General features: G+C 32.5%; 1 protein-coding gene across 5 annotated transcripts in view; it reads right to left on the bottom strand.

Annotated features, from left to right (window-relative positions):
• Pals2 (protein associated with LIN7 2, MAGUK p55 family member) overlaps positions 1-20012 on the bottom strand; it is a 90752-nt gene that overhangs the window by 10314 nt on the left and 60426 nt on the right. For all 5 annotated transcript variants that reach the window (XM_013150459.3, XM_013150458.3, XM_003467900.5 and 2 more), the window contains exons 6-11: positions 15717-15848; positions 13892-13991; positions 13564-13632; positions 11729-11890; positions 1692-1894; positions 466-594 (exon numbers count right to left, since the gene is read on the bottom strand). In XM_013150459.3, coding sequence (XP_013005913.1) covers positions 466-594; positions 1692-1894; positions 11729-11890; positions 13564-13632; positions 13892-13991; positions 15717-15848 — 795 coding nt within the window. The remainder of the gene's footprint in view (positions 1-465; positions 595-1691; positions 1895-11728; positions 11891-13563; positions 13633-13891; positions 13992-15716; positions 15849-20012) is intronic.

Here is a 20012-nt window from a genome sequence, read left to right as displayed (position 1 = left end):
TTCTACCAGTAATAAACCATATGATTAATAGGCTCATTAATAGTCTTGGGACCATTTTGTCATTAACAAAATGAGCTGGATTAAAATTTATATTTTAATACTGGTCCTTTCCATTCTACAAAGGGAATTATGCTTTTGTTTTAAACTAAAGTGAAAGGAGAAAAGGGGAAATACAAAGGATTAATACGTGTTAGGTTCATGTAAAAACTCCCCACGATGAATATAACCATTATGTATTTCAAATATGTACCAATAAAGGTAAAAACTAAAAAAAGTGAATAACCACTCTCAAATAAAATCAACTATTCTAACTGTATCTGTTGAACAAAATTTTTTATTCTATAATATTTCACACAGTATGCTTATTTCCTAAATATAAATATACAGGATTAAACATATTCAAAAGAAAGGAAAAGGAAACAATTTGGCAAAAATAAAATTGTTAGATTAAAAAGAAGTGTTCACCGTCAAAAGCTTGGTAGTGATTCCTGCATCCACCACAGCCTTGTGCATGGCACGTAATGTCTCTAGCTCTGGAGCAGCAATAAACACCACATACGGCATGAATTCAGATGTCCTCAATACCTTCAGTGCCTGTGTAGAAGAATAATTACAAACCAATTTACTTAACATTGGAACTTGAATTATTCTGTCTTAGAGTATACGTCAAATCTATATGCCTTCTAAGGATTAAGGACATATTTTACTTCCTGTCTCCTGCTCTTTTGATGCTACTGTGTTTTCCTAAAACAATGCCACATTTATTTGTTGTAAAGTCAGTCTCATTACTCTTTGTTCTCCTTGAACAAAAGGAAGTATAAAACTTAGTGATCCTCAAAATCACTGTAAGTGATATAAGCTCTTATTTTACGAGTATCTCAATACTGAAAAATAGAAATAACCTCAGTGCTGATTAATTGGAGAGTGATTAAATAGATCCATACTATGAAATACCATGTAGCAAAGACTAAAAATACCTCTTTAGTAATTAACATGAAAAGAGCTTCAAGAAATACTGCTTAGCAAAAAACTAAAGAATTGATTATAAACTCTTCCAGTATGTAAAAAGCAAAACATAACAGAAAAGCCATTAAATGTGATACACTCTTGTATTGAAGGCATACTAAAATGATAAGAAACCACTAATACCAAATATTAATATTTATCTCTGAGAAGAGATGTGCGGTTGGGCTGAGTGTAGTGGGGTAGGAAGGGATGAGTGAGAATGAAATGAATGCTGCATGTGTGTGTGAGGTGGGAGATGGGGCGACTTGTTTATTTAATGCTTTTAGATTGCTGCCATATTTAAGTTTTTTTTTTTTTTTTGGTCTTTTTCCTTTTTATCGGTACCGAGGATCGAACTCACGACTGCCTGCTTGCAAGGCAGGCGCTTATGCCGCTGAGCTAAATCCTCAGCCCCACCATATTTAAGTTTTTAATTTAGTATTTCCTAACACAGGTATTTATGTATTACTTGAAGTAAATAACTAAATTTACACATTTAATTACATGGTTTCTGCTGTTAGCTACTAGCTAAATCAGGTTCTCTATCACCAAAAGGTAAGAAAGGCAAAGCCACCTTTCCACTTTGACAAAACAAACAATTCTTATTCCCTTCCCCATACATACACACAACAAAATCTCATCAGGAAATAAAATTTAATAACATCTTTGGAATCCATGCAGCTCACTTGTGGGTTGACGTCTAAAATACAAGTTCGTCCAGTTTGGACAACTTCCAGGATGGAGTCAATCTTAGTTCCATAGAGATTTCCTTCATACTCCCCATGCTCCAAATACTTTCCAGCTTTAATGTCTCCTTCCATCTCTGATCGTGACACAAATTTATATGCCTGGCCATCTTTTTCATCTTCCCTTGGTTTCCGTGAAGTAACTAAATAAAATAAGGTTGAGAATTTGTACAAAGAGATTGCAGAGTATTAAAAATACACTGAAATATACAGGGTAACTATATTTTTCCTTTTAGTGTAAGGGTCACAAAATTGCACAGGAAGGCTGTGAACTGCCTCCTTGACTGGATACATATAAGTTATATAGTTACATTGAAGAAAACAAAACATCATGGTAGCCATTGCTGATTTCCTATCATTTTGTTTTGAAGCCTAATAATGCTTTTATTTTTGGTTTTGATTGATTTTAGTCTGTTTTCAATTATTTGATTTCAATATGTGTGAAGGTTAGACAGCTATTTTGAAGAAAACAAGAGACAATATAGTAGTCATTATTGATCTCCGATTGTCTGGTTTTGAAGACCTGTAATGCTCTCATTCTTTTGTTTTGATTGCTTTTGTACTATTCTGTTTTGTATTAACTTATTGTGTATGAAGGTATGGACAGCTATTTCAAAGAAAACAGACATTATGGTAGCCACTATTGATTTCGTGTTGTCCTGAAGTCCTGTGTTATTTGTGTTGTTTTACCCTGAGATCTGTTTTGTTCTTTTTTGTTTTGCTTTATTCTTTTTAAAATAAAAAAATAGTTTTATCATGCCATGGCCTTCTTCATTTTTATGCACTGTCCACTGCTTCTTTACCATTAAAATACAGAGTAGTTGTGACAGAGACTGGCTCGTAAAGCCTAAAGTATTTACTCTACGGCCCTTGAACAGAAAACATTTGCTAACCCCTGATTTAGAAGAATGTCTAAGAGGTTAATTCCCCACATAAAATCTGTCTCAAAAGTGTGCTGTTAGAAGTCTCTTGACAAAAAAAGTCCTTTTGAAACACAAAAATGTCTAGAGACAGAACCTTAAACTTTTATCTTAAAATCTTACGTACAAAGTCTATTACAAGTATCTCTGCCATCTGACCAGCTGTCTCTTTTTTCCTTAAGAAACCTATTTTTTTCTTCTTTTCTCCTTTAACATTTCTTAATTTAGTGCCCCAAAGGTGGGCAAAGTTCATTTATCTTTAGCTGGTGTCATGGTTTATGTCTGTGGCCCCCAGGCCTCATGAGTGTGCATTGTTATTTGTGATGGTTCATTGTCTATTGCTTGGATTGATGGTGTCAGTGCTCCACCCACATAGGGGTGGAGCCAGGATGTAATGTAATGGCAGGAAGAAGTTGTGTCTTGCTCTTTGCTGGTCGCCGCTTGCTGTTTGCAGCTGCCATGAACTGCGGCCCAGCCATGCCCGCCTGTCTTGGAACCAACTGAGTGTGGACTGAAACCTCCAAAAACTGTAAGAAATAAACCTTTCCTTTCCCAACTTGGGCTTCAGGTATTTTCCTGAATTTTTCAGCGACGAGGAAAAAAAACTAAGATAGTTGGTAAATATCAATTTTGTACAGTTCCATTCATAAATAATCTGTCCTTTATCTCATTTAGAGACCTAAGCTTTCTTTTGGCTTTCCTAACAGTTATATTCTACTTTACACTGGAGATAAATGAAGTTACCTACCTCATTATTATTATCTTCTGTTAGGCTCCTCTACTCTGACCAGACATACGTTCTGAATGAGAGTGAATAGTCCAAGCCAAAATTTAGAAGAGGAGGATTGTTTTGTATATTTTACAGCTTTGAATACTTAGTCTGTGCTAGAAATAAACTGCCTTTCAAACTATTGCAAAGGTGTATTCTCCGACAGCTTTGTTAACACTAGCTGTGAGGTGGAGAAGTTATGTTTTGTGTTTGCTATCTCAAGCTTGGCACTCATCTGAGCTTGACTTGATATATATAAAAAGTACTCAACTTCCAGTAAATACTTACAAAAGTAGAATGTCTGACTAAATCATTAAGTACATGAAATTAAAATTAGAAGGTAATTCAAATTAAGTTGACAAGTGTTTTGACTATCAGAAATGAACATAAGACACAAAGAAAATTTTGAAGTTCAAACTGAAGTTCAAGACAAAAATGAACTTCAACTCAACTCCCAAAGAAAGGATTAATTTATAACGTGATTATTATGTACATCAGAGCTTCTTTTTGTATCTTGTTTTCTGGCTCAATCTCAAGGTTGGTCACTCAAGAACACTGTAGAGAACATTTATAACTAACTTTAAGAATCTTCGAGATGCTATCATGGCTTTCCATTTCAAAATGATGTGATCTAGAGTTTTGGAATTATTCAACAAAGGTGGTATGATAAACCTACCTTTAAGTTCCCCAATGCTAAGGCTTGGTATAATATCTATGAACATAATTTTAGAAGACTGCTATTTCTTTGTGTAGTTCCAATGTGAAGTCATACATGAAATGTGCTGCTCTCTAAAGTAAGTAAATAAATAACTGACACATATCTGCCTAGGTGTCACTTCCTAACATAAGTAGAATTTTAATTCTTAGGAAAATGTTCTTTAGTTTACAAGTCATTTTTAACAATGCTATTCTCTACTGAATATGTCAAAAAAATCAATCTCTATACTTCTACATTCCAGAACAGAGAGATTAGAACTGACTATAACTGATTTCTTAGATTTATATGCTAAGCAACTAAATTTGATTTTATAGAAGGAAATTTTGGCATTGAAAAAATTCTAAATTTTAATAAGAAACAATGGGGAAATCATTTATTTGTTATTAATGTTAAAAAGTAAACAATTTATAACGTAGCTTATCTTCCTGAATACCAAAGTTTTTCTATTTTAGGATCATTTTATAAGCATTAAAAACTTAAACTGGCTTAATGCAGGGATATCTATACCTTTTTGACAATGTGTAGCACAATATTGTACATCAAAAATTAGGCAAGATCCAGCAGTCCTACCACTGGATACATACTCAAAGGAAATAAAATCAGTGTGTCAAAGAGACATTCGTACTCACTCCCATGTTCAATGCAGCCTTATTCACCAACCAAGTATAATAATAAATGTCCATCAATGAACCACTGAATTTTTTTAAAAATGTAGAAAACAATGAAATACTCGTGAGCCTTAAAAAAAAAAAGGCAAGTTGATGTAGGGATGGATATATGTAAGTTTTTCCACATGAAAATTAAGATTTGAATCTCCACTCAAATGTCTGTCAAAAGTAAAATGGTACATCTTTCTGGGAGTTAATTTGGCACAGGAAGTTAAGAAATGAAAACATATTACTCTTTGATCTAATACTTTTATATTTCATAATTATATATTCACATTTCATCACTATAGAAGTACAACAGCAGTGATTTCAAGTACACACTGTGTACTTGTGTGGGAATGTATGTATGGGAATATTAAGAAGCTATAAGATTAAATGTTTTAAAATTTACCATTTTAATGATTTTTTAATTTTTTAAGGAGTCACTATGTTGTTTTCCTCCCTGGAAACCCCTTTTTACATTTCTAGCAGTAATACAGAAGAATTTCAATATTTCCCCATTTTCATCAATACTCTTACAGTTTTTAAAAATACAGTAGCTATACAAATGAGTATGAAGTGGTATATCATTATGGTTTTCCTTTGAATTTCTCTAATTAATAATATTGAGCAGCTTTTTATGTGTATATTTGTTATTTTTATATCTTTTGAAGAAATGTCTATTCAAATGCTAGTGAAACATCAGAATCTATCAAACACAACAAAACAGTCCTAAGAGGAAACTCTATAATGGTGAATGCCCACATCAGAAAAAAAAGAGAGCTCAACTAACCTAACTCTGTACCTCAAGGTGCTAGAAAACCAAGAACAATCCAAATGGTACACCATGACCAAGTAGATTTTATCCCAAGGATGCAGGAATGGTTCAACATATGCAAATCAATAAATGTAATACACCACATAAACAGAAAGAAGGACAAAAATCACATAACCATCTCAGCAGATGTGGAAAAGGCATTTGATCAAATCTAACATCCATTCATGATTAAAAACCATGAAGAAAACAGTAATAGAAAGTCTTTATCTCAGTCTGACAAAAAGCCATCTATGACATATCATTGGCAAAAACACATTAAATGGAGAAAAGCAAAATATTTTCCCTCTAAAATCAGGAGCACTACTTCTGTTCAGTAGTTCTTGAAACAGTCAGAGAAATAAGGCAAGAGAAGTAGAACGAATATGGGGAGAAAAACAAAAGAGTTAGATTATCATTATTTGCAGATAATACGACCTTCTACATGGAAGATGCCAAAAACTCCACCAAAAGGACTCCTAGAATTAACAATCAAGTTCAGTATTATAACAGGATACAAAACAAACAAACAAACACCCAGTAAAAAGTGAATAGCATTTTTGTACATGAATAATAAACTCACTGAGAGAAATTAGGGGAGCAATACTTTTCACAATAGCATCAAATAAAATGAAATACTTAGGAATTCACCTGAGAAAACAAAAGACCTCTACAATGAAAATTATAGTCCTCTGAAAAAGATCAAAGAAGATACCAGAAAATGGAAAGATATTCCACTTTTGGATAGGCAGAATCAGTATTGTCAAAATGGTCTTACTTTTAAAACTAGATATACTAATTATCAAACTAGATATCAAATCAGCATTCCTTACAGAGCTAGAGAAAACCCTAGAATTCATATGAAGAGACCTAGAATAGCAAAATGTAATTCTGGACAACAAGGGCAAGGCAGGTGCCATCACAATCTCAGACTTCAAGTTACACTACAAAGTTATAGTGGTGAAAGCAATATTGTTTTGGCAAAACGAAACAAAAATGAACACAAAAACCCTGTAGATAAGTGGAACAGAAGGATGCAGAAGCAACTCCAGGCACATTTAGCTACTTTATCTTTGGCAAAGGAGCCAAACTTTTTTCTGCTTTAATATTTAGACCTTTGATTCACTTTGATTTTAGTGTAGTGCATGATGACAGACATAGGGTCTTGTCTTCAGCACCTGCAAAGAGTTTTTTCCAGTACCCTTTATTAAAGAAGCTATTTTTCTTCTAGTGAATGTGTTTGCCCTTTTTTCAAAGGTAAGGTGGCTGAATATGTTGGAGTTGTTTCTGCATCTTCTAAAGTGTTCTACCGATCCTCTGGTTCTTGTGTTTTTTTTTTTTTTTTTGTACTGGTAATCAAACTCAGGACCTCACACTTGCCAAGTTGGTGCTGGGCTGCTGAATTATATGACCCAGCCCCATACTATTTTATAGCACAGTGGCTCTGTAGTATAATTACAAGTCAAGGATTCTGATGTCCCCTGCCTTGCCTTTGTTGTCTATAATTGCTTTTGCTCTTCCAAATGAATTTTATGACTGTTTCCTCTGATTTTGTAACATGTACTATTTGAATTTTGATTAGTATTGCATTAAATCTGCATAATAAATTTGGAGCTATGGCCATTTTCATTATGTTGGTTCTTCCTACCAAACAGCATGGGCTATCTTTCCATTTTCTAGTATCTTCAATTTCTTTTTTCAGAATATGGTAGTTTTCAGTGTAGAGACCTTTTACACTAGAAGATAAAATAGGCAGAACTCTTGAAAGTATACATATAGGCAAAGACTTCATGAACAAAACCCCAGCTGCATGAGAAATACTGCAAAGAATGAATAACTGGGATCTCATCTTATTACAGCAAAAGGTACCACAAACAGAGTGAAAAGACAACACACAAAGTGAGAAAAAATTTTAGCCAGTTGTCCCTCCAAGGAATAATATCTAGAACATACAAGGAAATGAAAAAAAAAAAAAAAATCGAACCTCTCAAATTTAAAGACTCAATCCAAAAATGGGCATTTCAGATGAGTATACATTTCTCAGATGAAGAAATACAACATGGCAAATAAATATATGAAAAACTGTTCAACATTACTAGTCATTTGAAAGGTGCAAATTAAAACAACACTGAGATTCCAGAAAGAATGGCTATTACAAGAAAACAACCAATAACAAATACTGTCTGTGATACAGGGAAAAAGGAACCTTTCTCCACTGTTAATAGAAATGTAAACTGGTATAACCACTGTGGAAATCAGTGTGAGAGTCCTTAAAAAAGTAGGACTAGACCCAGGTATTCCTTTTGTTGGTACCTTCCTGAGAAAAGTAAAAGCAACATATCATAGTCATATATGCATATGTTTATAGTATCAAAGTTTATAATAGCTAAATCTTGGAAACAACCTAAATGCCCATCAACTAATGAATGGATAAAAACAGATGTGTTTTTATACAACGGAGTACTACTCAGCCATAAAGAAGAATAAACTTGAGACATTTATATTTAAATGGATGTGCCTTGAGATCATACCCTTAAGTGAAATAAATTGAACAAATGTGCAAATACTTCACTGTCTTTCTCGCATGAGAAACTGAAAGTGTAAATAAGAACCAAAATGTGTAACAGATATTGTGAAATAGGAAGAAACTGTTCAAAAGGAAAGGAGAACTGGGGGTGAAGGAAAGGGGGAAAGGAAAAAAGTGAAAAGAAAAAAATGAGAAAAGGAGGATAAAATGGAAACAAAGCTTTGTTAAAAAGGAAGGGAAGAGGGGTTCAAGTGAGGGGAGGGAAACTGAAAAAAAGGAATCAAGATATACCATGTACATCCCACGATGAATGTGATCATTATGTATATAATAAATGGTACCAATAAACTTAAGAAAAATTTAAAAAATACTTTCCCTGGAGGAAAGCCTCTTTAATAAGCACTGCTGGGAAAACTGGCTATCTGCATGCTGAAGATTGAACCTAGATACCCATACTAATTTGCACCATGCAATAAACTATAATCAAAATCTAAACATTAAAACTGAAACAGTTTGTTGGAGGACAAAATAAATAAAACACTTGAAGACACAGGTGCAGGAAAGACTTTCTAAGCAGAACTGCAGTTGCACAAGAAATAATACCAACAATCAATAAGTGGGATTTAATCAAGTTTAAAAGCTTCTGCATAGCAAAGGAAATCACCAACAGAATGAAGACAATGTACAGAATGAGGAAAATTGTTTTTTCCAGTTACTCCCCAGAGGACTAATATCTAGATTATATAATGAACTAAAAATATTAGACCCACCCAACTTAGACTCAATCATAAATGGACATCTGAAGTGAATACACACTTCTCAGAAGAAGTACAAATGGCCAGTACATACATGAAGAAAGGCTTAACATTGTTGGTCATTAGAGAAATGCAAATTAAAATAACAATGAGGCTCCATCTCAACCCAGAAAGAATGGCTATCTTCACAAAATCAGATAATAGCCAGGCTATGTGAGTTGGGGATGGAGACCCTTCTTCATTGTTGGTAGGAATGTAATAGTGCAAACACTATGGAAATCAGCATGGAGAGTCCATTTGACCCAGCAATTCCATCTAGGTATCTTCCCAAGAGAGGTAATGAATCACATTACAGTGAAACACACATATCCATGTTTATAGCAGAACAATTTTTAACAGCTAAATCTTGGAACCATCCTATCAATAGATGAACGGATTAACAAAATACACAAGGGAGTATAACTCTACCATTAAGAATAAACTTCAATTGTCTGAAAATTCATGTACTTTGAGACCATAATATTAAGTGAAGTAAATCAGACACATAAGCTTTAAATATTGCATGATTTCTGTCATATGAGAAACCCAAAACATAAACAAAGGACAAAATAAGAGATAATAGGAAGTAGAGCCAAATAAGAGATAACAGAAGTTAAAGATCTTGCTCAAATGGGAATGGGATCAAAAGATGGAAAGCGAGAAGGGGAAAGGGATGAGAAAAGAATTAAGATGTGTTTTGCACATGTACCAATCCCCATGAGGAATGGAATCATGTATGCTGAAAACATGTACAGTAGTAATTTTTTAAAAATCTATTCAAAATACTTTGTCTATTTTTGAATTGGGCTTTTGGTGATTGTTGCTGAGTTGTAAAACTATTTACACGGGTTTTTTAATGACTTGTGAGAAAAGCTCATGAGGTTCATTAATTCATTTCTCTTCAAACATTTAAGGGTTAAATACTATATCCTGTTCTAAGTATATACAGAAGTGCAAAGAAACAGATTCCTTTATCATAGAGACAAGTGAGCAGTCAAGTAACATATATGAACGTTAAGTATTATAAACAACCACTAAGCACTTTGATCAGTGAAGGCCTCTGAGAAGGTATCACTTGAACAAAACGTAAAATTCAAACACGTGCAAATCAGGATGTTTGAGGTAGAGGATCAAACAAGAGCAAAAAGGTATGAATGTTGTCTGAAGAAGAAATTAGTGTTAAATAGGAAGAAGTATGCAAATTTGATCTGAACAATGCAATTTTAATTCTGTAATTACAAATTCTAACACTAGAAGTTTTTAATGTTTTCTTTATGCATATAAACAACATTGAATGGGACTTTAACTGTAGTCTAAAACATTGGTCCATTTACCAGTAGGCTCTAGAATGACATCTTCCAGAGTTTATTAAAAAAGTAGACAATCTGATCCTGGAGTCATATAACCACCTCTATATATTCAAAAAGGAGTCACTGAGGTAACGAGTCATAAACTGAGAGGGAATATATTGTTTTTTTCTTATCCTTCCCTCATAGTAAAATTATTCTCCCAGGAGAGTTCTGAAGTCCCATGATGACATGTCATAGGCATTTAGGTAGCTTGTACACTTGTGACTTGGCAAAGCAAGAAAGACCCTCTTCTACATTAATGTGTTATATGTGCAAACATCCAAAATACAGCCTAGTTGGACTGCTCTGAGGTACCCTAAACCGAAAGTACAAGAAAAAGTAGTCTGCTTTTAGTGTCTACTAGTTACACCTTTGCAAGTTCAACCAACTATGCTTCGAAAATGGTCAGAAAAAGAACGAATAAATATTTAAAAAAAACCCTAAAACTAAATTGTATTTGTACTGGATAGGTACAGACTTTTTCTTGCCCTTAGTGTGACAACTGTTCATGCAGTACTCATGTTTAGGTATTATAAGTAACCAAGATAATTTAAAATATATGAGTGGATATGCACAGGTTATATGAAAATACTGCATCATTTTATATAAAGAGACGTGATATACCTAAATGAATACTATGTTAAATGGGGGTTGGTCAGCAATAGTAGCACAGAAAAGGCAGTATTAGTTTGCCTCTGTTTTGATCAATGTAAAGAGCAAAGGATCCCACATTTCGAAAACACAGAAATGTAAACGAGTCATTACAATGTCAATGATATCCTCCAACTCTCAATCTAATCAATTCTCATCAAGTATACTTCTGACATTGTTATTCAACTTTTTACGTAAATACACAAAAATAGGGGGAAATGCAAAGATCACATAATGAGTGTTTAATTCACTTATTGGTTGTACTTATTAGTAATATTTTATTTATCAATCTCTGTGACTTTAAAGTTGTCTACTGTAGTTGATGTATTGTTCTTGTGCTATCAAAACTCAGGCTTATCATCTTGCAGGATCACAGATACAAGCCATACCATAAAAATTCACAAGGGTACTGTGAGTGGGTCTGAGGATTTGCTAGATTTTCTTCTTTTCTTTATACAATGGGCAAAAAATAAAACCTTTCCAATAGGTATCAATTATACTAGCAAACAGTAAATTCATGAAGTTTTTACACAACTTGTAAATACTTGCATTTGACTAATACTTCTGGACCGAATAGTTGAAGAGACAATGCCAACAGGCATCTGAGGTAACAGAACTCTAGTAATATTTCATGACAGCTAGAGAATTATTGGCTTTTTTGATACTGTCTACTTAATTCATTTTCACTCACATAATCAAAATTTATCTGGAAAAGCAATAAATACACTTGCCCAATAAGTATATTCTTTTTCCATCAATAAATAGCAAAGAAAACACAAAAGACTTACATGGCACGGTAGTTCCAAATCTAGTGGGATTCAGTACTATGAATCTGTTTTTCAAACTTCTTCGGCCTACTCCTTGTGCTCCTATCAATACTAATGTTTTTCTCTGAAAGGGGGGCATTTTGGCTACCTCCTCATATATCTGGATTTCATGACGATCAAATTCTAAACATGAAAGAAAGTGGGAAAACATTATATTCAATAATGTTTTATATACATTATAATGTTTTATATACACAATGGTTTATATACCCTCTGCTATTCTGTCCAACAAAAGTTTAGCTGTCTTGAGAAGAGTCACTTGTCTTGTGCTCTTTTATCACAAATCTGTTTTCACAAATTTGGTAATTTATAATACATTATTTTATACCTTGATTTAAATATCTATTCTCATGTATTTGTCCTTAAATTTTTATCTAAAAAAGTAGGGAAAACTCCTATGTTTAATCCTATCAATTCTAACTACTAATCCCTTTTTATTATCAATTTATTAGTATAAAGGATCACTCAAGTAGAAATAATCAAATTAAGGAGCATTACATGTAATTTACACTAAAAAGTACACATCAGGCAAGGATGGAGGACAGGAATAGGTATAGCGCAACTGTTTAAGATGCATAGAATAAGAATGTGTTTTCAGTGACATAAATAAATACTGTATAAAATCCATGCAGATAATGAACATTCAAATATTAAGATCTTGAAATTTATGCACAAAATAAAATGCTGGATCCAAATTATTTTCAATAAAAACAAATTCTAAAATATAAATGGGAAAATTACAAATTTTCTATCTTTGAAAAGTTTTAGGGGCATATTTTTAATGAATAGTAAGACAAGTGAGTTAAAAATATTACCTATCATTATGGTTAGAACTTGCAATCTGAGGTAACACTCCTTTAAGTTACTATCTCAGCAATTCTTTCTCTGCACAGTTTCTTTATGGATTAAACCATTATCATGTGAGGAAAGGCCTGTGCCTCCTGCCTATATTGTTTATGTTAGCTTCTTTAGTTTATTACCAGTATAGACATAGCTATTAAGTCTACCAGTATAGACACAGCTCTTAAGAACATATTTTATAAAGGTCTCATATTTATCTTTTTTTTTGTTTAAACAGGGAAAGTGTACCCAATTCAAGTGTACCCAATTCAAGTAACAGTAATGTAAAAAAACTTTTTCATCTTATTGAGGTATAACTGACAAGTATAAATTATATATATTCAAAGTATATAACGATGTATTGATATATGTATACACTGAAAATGATCCTATAATCCATCACCTACACAGTTATTTCTTTTTAGAAATCAAGACTAAAAGATTTAAGAAATCCTAGATTACACAAAATCTGCCTACACAGTTATCATTTCTTTGTAAAAATAAAGACTAGAAGATTTAAAATCCTTTTAGATTACACAAATTCTGGTCCAAAAGTCTCAGGGACTTTTGGGAAAACAGAATGTCAAAGCAGGATACACTTGTCTTTAATCCTAGTTCTTTTAGTATCTTCATAAAGCCATTCTGCCCTTTGTGAAATGGTCATTAATTACTATTTTCAAAATTCTCTACATAGCTTCAATATTTATGAGATTGCTCTTGTATTGAGAAGTATAGGTCCTAACCAATTCATTTTGTTATAAAATATACTCACAAAATAAAACATACTGTTAGTACATATAATATCAAGATTTAAATAATTTCCTTATTGTTCACATGCCATATCCTTACAATTAGATATTAATTTGATTTACACATTTTACATTATTTAGAGCTCATACCTATTAATTAACAGCATAAACTTCTTAGATTTTTTCAAAAAAGTATTTAGAACTTACCTGCATTTCTGGTTGTGAGATACATCATCTTTTTCTTTTTTTTGCTACTTATAGTTCCACAGAAAGGACCTTAAGAATGACAAGACCAATGTCACTTAATATAAAACTACCTTGTCATATTCTATGGTAAGAGAAAATAATTTTCCCAGTATCTCATTTCCATTGAATATTGTTAATCTACCAGTAGGTGGCGTAAAGGGATTAAAAAATACTACTTTTAAGAGATGAGAAGGATTAATTCTGGATATACTTTAAATAAATTTGCTTGCTTACTGAGGCAAAAAGATAAGCACAAAGGTCTGCTTATTACTAGTATGGAGCGCATCACCTGAATTGTCCCAGTCTCTTCTAACAAATGCTTTTCTCTTCTCTTCCAGGAACTGGCTTGGAATGAGACCAGCACTTCCTCCCTCTTTCACATGGCTAGCCTAGAAAGAAATCAATGTATTTTATATCTCAGTGATCAAAATTCTAAATAATTTTCTAGTTCTAGTAAGGCAGGAAGTGGCTAGAAAAAAATAGTCACACTTGCTCTTAAAACAACTGTTAGGTTTAAGTCCACAGTATTATTGGTTAAGATATTTAAACACTTTAGGATTGAAGACTTGATTTAAAATTCTTTGTATTGCATATGGCCATCTGGTAGACTTTGGAGACCGAAACAGGAAGGTACATACAGTTCCTTAAAATACTAAAGCTGCTTATTTATAAGACTTAGTCCAAGAAAGAAATAAATGCTATTATATAGTATGATGTGTTAAAGAGGAAATTCCAACTAGCATTTTTTATTGATATTTATTAACAACCTTAATCACTTGTGTTAGTATTTCTTGAGACAAAAATCAATACGAAGGAGACAATATTGGGAAAATAGAGAGTAGATTTTAATTTACACTAATAAGAACCTGAGTATCTTGAGGTAGGAAAATTCCAGTTTGAGAACTGGCTGCTAGTGACTTATTTCAAAATTAGTGACTTTTCCTTATTACTGGCATAGAAAATCTGGTATCATTTTTAGCAACAATAAGAAAGTAATAGATCAGTAAACTAGAAGAAGAGACTGAGATAAGTGACAGGATTAGAAATGAAAACTAAGAGATGTCCATTCATAGAAATAAAGAGGAAAAATTCAATAAAGAAACAGTCTCAGAAAGCAGATTTTTAAATGAGGGTTCTAAGAAATTTAGTGGATGCCTTTCAAAATCATGATTCTGTTTAACTTGCCCATTTCGTAAGTTTTTCACCACATGGTATACTTTATAATAATTTAATTTTCAGACACACTAGTAAGACTGTTATTCTGTGAACCATTTCCCCTTAGAAGTCAATATAATGTATTAGAGCTAGGATTGAGTTTCCAGTAGTATCACAGTTAATTTTAGAGTTTAGTGTTACATTATCCTTGTCCTTTCCTCTTATATCTTGTTCTTTAAAGAGACCGTCCTTTGCTCTGAGTTTAAAAGATTTCTAACTTGTCAGTTTCTCCAATTCTCAATACTGTGGTTTAGCTTATGTAAAAATTACCAAAATAGACTTACTAGTGCTTGTAGGGACTTCTAAAAACAGTATTAGGGAAAGGAAAAAAAAACTTCATAGATTTCTGGAAAATGGTGTGGGGAAAAATAAAATGATGACATGTATCTATATTTATACACAAGTTAAAATCCAAATCAAAACAAAACTGATGGGCCAAACATTCTTTTCTCAATAGATCAGAGGAGGTGGGCAAATAGATTTATGAACCTAAGAAATTATGCTTTAAATTTGTCACGAACATATACAGATAGAGAAAAGACAAGAGTTTTAATTAAACCAAAACCAAATATTCATAAGGGATGACCCCCAGTAAGTTCTTCTTGCACAAGAGCATAAGTTAATATAGTCACTCATGTGAAAAAAATCAAGTTAGCCAAATCCCTAAACCAACAGGACGGTACCACAGGTAGGTTAATTCTGCGATTATTAATAGCTACTCACAAATCCCTCTCAATTTGGCCTTCAGTCCACAAAATTAGTAGCCATGAAGCAGGAGCTGTTCATGATGGAAAAATCATTGAACAAGTGCTAATACCTTCTTCCTGAATATTCACATACTGGCCAAAATTAAGATTAAAATAGAAAAGCATTAAGGAACTTTTGAAAAGCACACTAACCTGCCACCAATTTGGGTCTTCTCTGTTTACAATCTGAAGAATTTCTCCTTTGGAAAACTTCAGTCCTGCTTCTTTGCACGGAATCAGGTTATCATTGTATGGATTATAATCAAAATGACACTTCACGAATACCTAAAACACACAGTACAATGAAAAATATTACAGATGTACCATTCTGCCACTGGATCTTTGAAATCCTTTACAAACTACTATGATTTAATTGTAACTGATTAAGTGTTTACTATTTTTGTTAAGTAACTTTTCTTATAAAACTCGTTATTAAAAGATTTAATAAAATAACTGGTATCAGAATTAATAAAATAACTGGTATCAGAACAAAAAGAAATACTAGATTAAAGTATTTATATTTTAACTTTAAGTCAACAGCTTGACAATCATTCTATTTCACTATTTTTCCACTTGACTGTCTAACTACCACCATATAACTATTAATGTAAGTAAATGTTACTTTCCAATTAACATGAAGTAATATATTCAGCTGATTTAAAGTATACATTTCAAATATTGTAGGATTCATTTTGTTAAGGTGCTCTGAAACCAAAATTAACACAAGTGCTGTTGAAGTCAGATATTAAATATATTTAGAAACCTTAAAAATTTTTAAAAACTCAACTTTTCTTTCTTTTTTTTGGTTTGGCAACAGGGTCTTGCTATGTAGTTCATGTTGGCCTCAAACTCATGGTGATCCTTCTGCCTCAGCCTCCTAAGCACTGGGATTTTCAGATGTGTGCCATCAAACCTAGCTAAAAATTCAACTTTAATCTTTTGCAAGCTTTTAAAGGCAGATATACATTGGCCAAAAATAAGAAAATGGTTTTTGGAAATTATTTTACTCTGATTTACACAATTAAATTTAAATGATCAGTACTACATATGAGACAAATATTTAAAGTCTTTAATTTTCCCAATTTAAACTCATTTAAATGTGTACATTTCTTTTATATTTGCTTCATTAATAAAGATTAGTTACTGCTCTTGACTAAAGTTTCTAATTTTATTAACTTCTATTTGAATCCTAATTAAACATATTGCATAAACACTTTGAGGCTTGATGGTAAGTTCAGATCAACTATTTTCTTAAAATATGCTTGTTTCATACATATTTATAGAAATTCAAATTTTATATTCTAAATAGCCTCAGTATTAATCAGCTTATTGATAAACCTTAAGAAGCAGGAAAGCACACAGTTTGTCAAAAATATTTGTGTTATTTTTCAATTTATCATACTTCTAAACTATGACTGAACAAGAAATTCGAATAGAACAAGCAGACATTAGTGTAGTAAAAACTAACAGGACTGATGTATACTAAAATAATTACAAGTAAGTTTCAGGTTATGATAAAATTTACTTATTTACAATTAGATAATTTTGATCAAAAGCATTAACATTTTCAATAATTTTGAAAATGCTAAAAATCAATGCTTAAAACATTGTCAGCAGGACAATAATTTTTTTCCTGATATACAATTTTATAAGTATCTAAAAGCAAGCATTGAAAAAGACTATTTGGGTGGCTAAAACGTGACAGCTGGCTAACTTGACAATGGCATGCTGTTCAATGTTTTGGCAATGAGAAAAAAAACCCCAAATTTAACCAATGTAAATTTAATGGACTAATAAGAAAAACAATACCAGAGAATATTCTGGAATAACATTATACCTGACACATGTGTGCTGGAAGCCTCTCCATATTAATGCAACTCTAAAAATATATTTTCAATTGCATAAATAAAACCAGACTTCCAATTTATATACACGAAGTTAAAATATAAATAAACTACTGGTCTATTTTATCACTTCACTCATTTGTTAAAGAAACTATCTCCCTAATCACTTGCCCACAGGTTCTATATAACTGTGAACTGCAAATTATAAAAGCAAAGGAGGCATCTGCAATGAAGCATAGAAAAGGTTTTACTATACAAAGTTACCGTGGAAAACAAAAAGCAAAAAATACAACTCCACATTCCTGATGTCTCAAGAAAGGTGCAATGAATGAAGAATTATATTTTGTCACTTAGCATAAACTTCTTTACTATTCTTATGTTTGGGACAAAATATACTTTGTAACTATAAAGTTACAAATTTGGTATAAATTTCAAATATCCTTTCCACACTTCCCCCAAATTATTCTAGAAACGTATTTTTTATGGAATACAAACTACACCTCTCAAATAAAAAAGATTTCTAGAAGCTCTTTTTTCACTTAGCATACTAATTTTGGAACACTACACTTATGCTAAAAAACTCAGATTAGTATGTCTTACTTTTATAAAATTTGCCTGAAAAATCAATTAACTCAACCACTGATCTAACTATTCTGTAATGACTTTAAAATTATTAAAGAGTTGATGAAACAGCACAATTACATTTTATTAAATATATCTGAAAATGTTTCACTTCTAGAGTATCAACACTGTTTATTCATTAAAGTTGCTGAACATCTCTTAATTTCTAAATTTCTCTAATTTCTAATTTCTCTAATTACTAAAAGAATTGCATGACCAACAAAGTAGACAGAAACAGAAAAAGGAAGGTACAAACAGCTTTTAAACAGAGATTTTTTTTAATGTGATTCATAGAAGGAATAAAAATTAGAACTACAATGCATTATGATAACATTTTTTCCTATCTGATTAACATAAATTCAAACATCTGATACATTCTGTAGATACAACTATGGGTTAGGCATTTTTCTAAAAAAAACTTGTGAAAGAATGAATTAATCCCATGGGAGGACAATTTGGTAACAGCTATCAAGATTACAACTGCATAAACCCTCTGACCTAATCAACTTGTGGGAAGGATTTAAAAGTTGTGTGACTCAGATACAAGCAAAATAACTTGTGTAAAAGACTACTAGGTACTGAATTATTCCTAACAGCCAAAGAATAAAAAGAACCTAACCTTAACAACTGGGAATTGGTTAAACATCTGATGATAATATAACACTACATTGCTGCTAACAAGTGCGTGCATGTGTGTGTGTGTGTGTGTGAAAGAGAGAGAGACAGACAGAGACAGAAGAGGCAATCTAGGTAGCAGTAGGAAAAATCTTTAAGATACATTGTTAAGTTAAAAAGAGTAAGGTTCAAAATACCATGAAAATTTTTTACAAAAAAAAATGGCAGAAGGGGTAGGACAGAATATGATCTTTATTTATTTGCATATAAATAAATTCTGGAATGATAAACAAATAGCGTAATTTTTTACTGGGGTAGTCGGGATAGGTTGGTAGTGGAAAAGGATTGCGGGAGACAACTGAATACATATTTATTTTTTAAGTGTCTGAACCATGGGAATATCTCACTTATTCAAAAATTAATAGAACAAGGGTCATCTAAACTGAGACCATAAAAACATAAAATAGTGTTTCTCAAGATGCTGAAAACCAGGCAAGGAAGATGAGGATCTTTAAAAGATGGAAACAAAATAAACTGTGAACTGCTGCAGCTAAATCTTGTTGGAGTCTGACAGTACCTTCTAGTTGAGGAGATAGCTGGGAGTTCAGGGAGAGCAAGGTACTAACAATATAGGGAGCATATTATCAATGAGAAAAGTCACAGAGGAGGACTAGAGAACCACCATGACTTCTGATCTTCAACTAAGTGTGATGAGTGCATGTGCATCGAGAAGCTACCCAGTGGCTGTCTCCTCACTGGTGGGAAAGAATCACTTGAAGGCATTACAGAGAACACTATTAGGTCATCACAGGGTCAAGAATACCTTTTGTTCTCATCAGGCTGACTGAAAAAAAAAACTCAATTCATGACAGGAGGTATATATCTTAGAACTCCCTCTGTGGTAGCTCTATCAAAACAGAACAAGCAAGAAGTCAAAGAATCAATTGACTCCCAAATAACATAACTGCACCCTAGGGAAAAATCTTAAGATTATTTCTAATACAAAAATATTTAATATCCAACAAGTTAAAATTTATGGTGCCTGGCAATCAATAAAAATGAATAAGCATGAAACTATAACTCAGAACAAGAGAAAGAAGTCAATTTAGAGTAATTATGGAATGACAACTACGAAGAACCAGCAGACAATGCCAGCAAAGAGTTATTTTAACTTTACATACTGTACTCATATGTTCAAGAAACTAGCAATGGTAGTGAACCCATGGCACATGTGCTGCAGTGGGATGTTTGTGTCACTGAAAGTTCTAGAAGGTTTGCCATCACTGAACTAAGGTAGGGATTGTGTATAAACCCACAGGGGCTATAACTAAGACTCAATGAGATGAAATAAAATTAAGACATGAGTAAC

The sequence above is a fragment of the Cavia porcellus genome, unplaced genomic scaffold (assembly GCF_034190915.1).
Source record: "Cavia porcellus strain 051 isolate PalLab524CR breed Dunkin Hartley unplaced genomic scaffold, mCavPor4.1 scaffold_2, whole genome shotgun sequence".
Lineage (NCBI taxonomy): Eukaryota > Metazoa > Chordata > Mammalia > Rodentia > Caviidae > Cavia > Cavia porcellus.
This window is presented reverse-complemented; position numbering and strand designations above follow the sequence as displayed.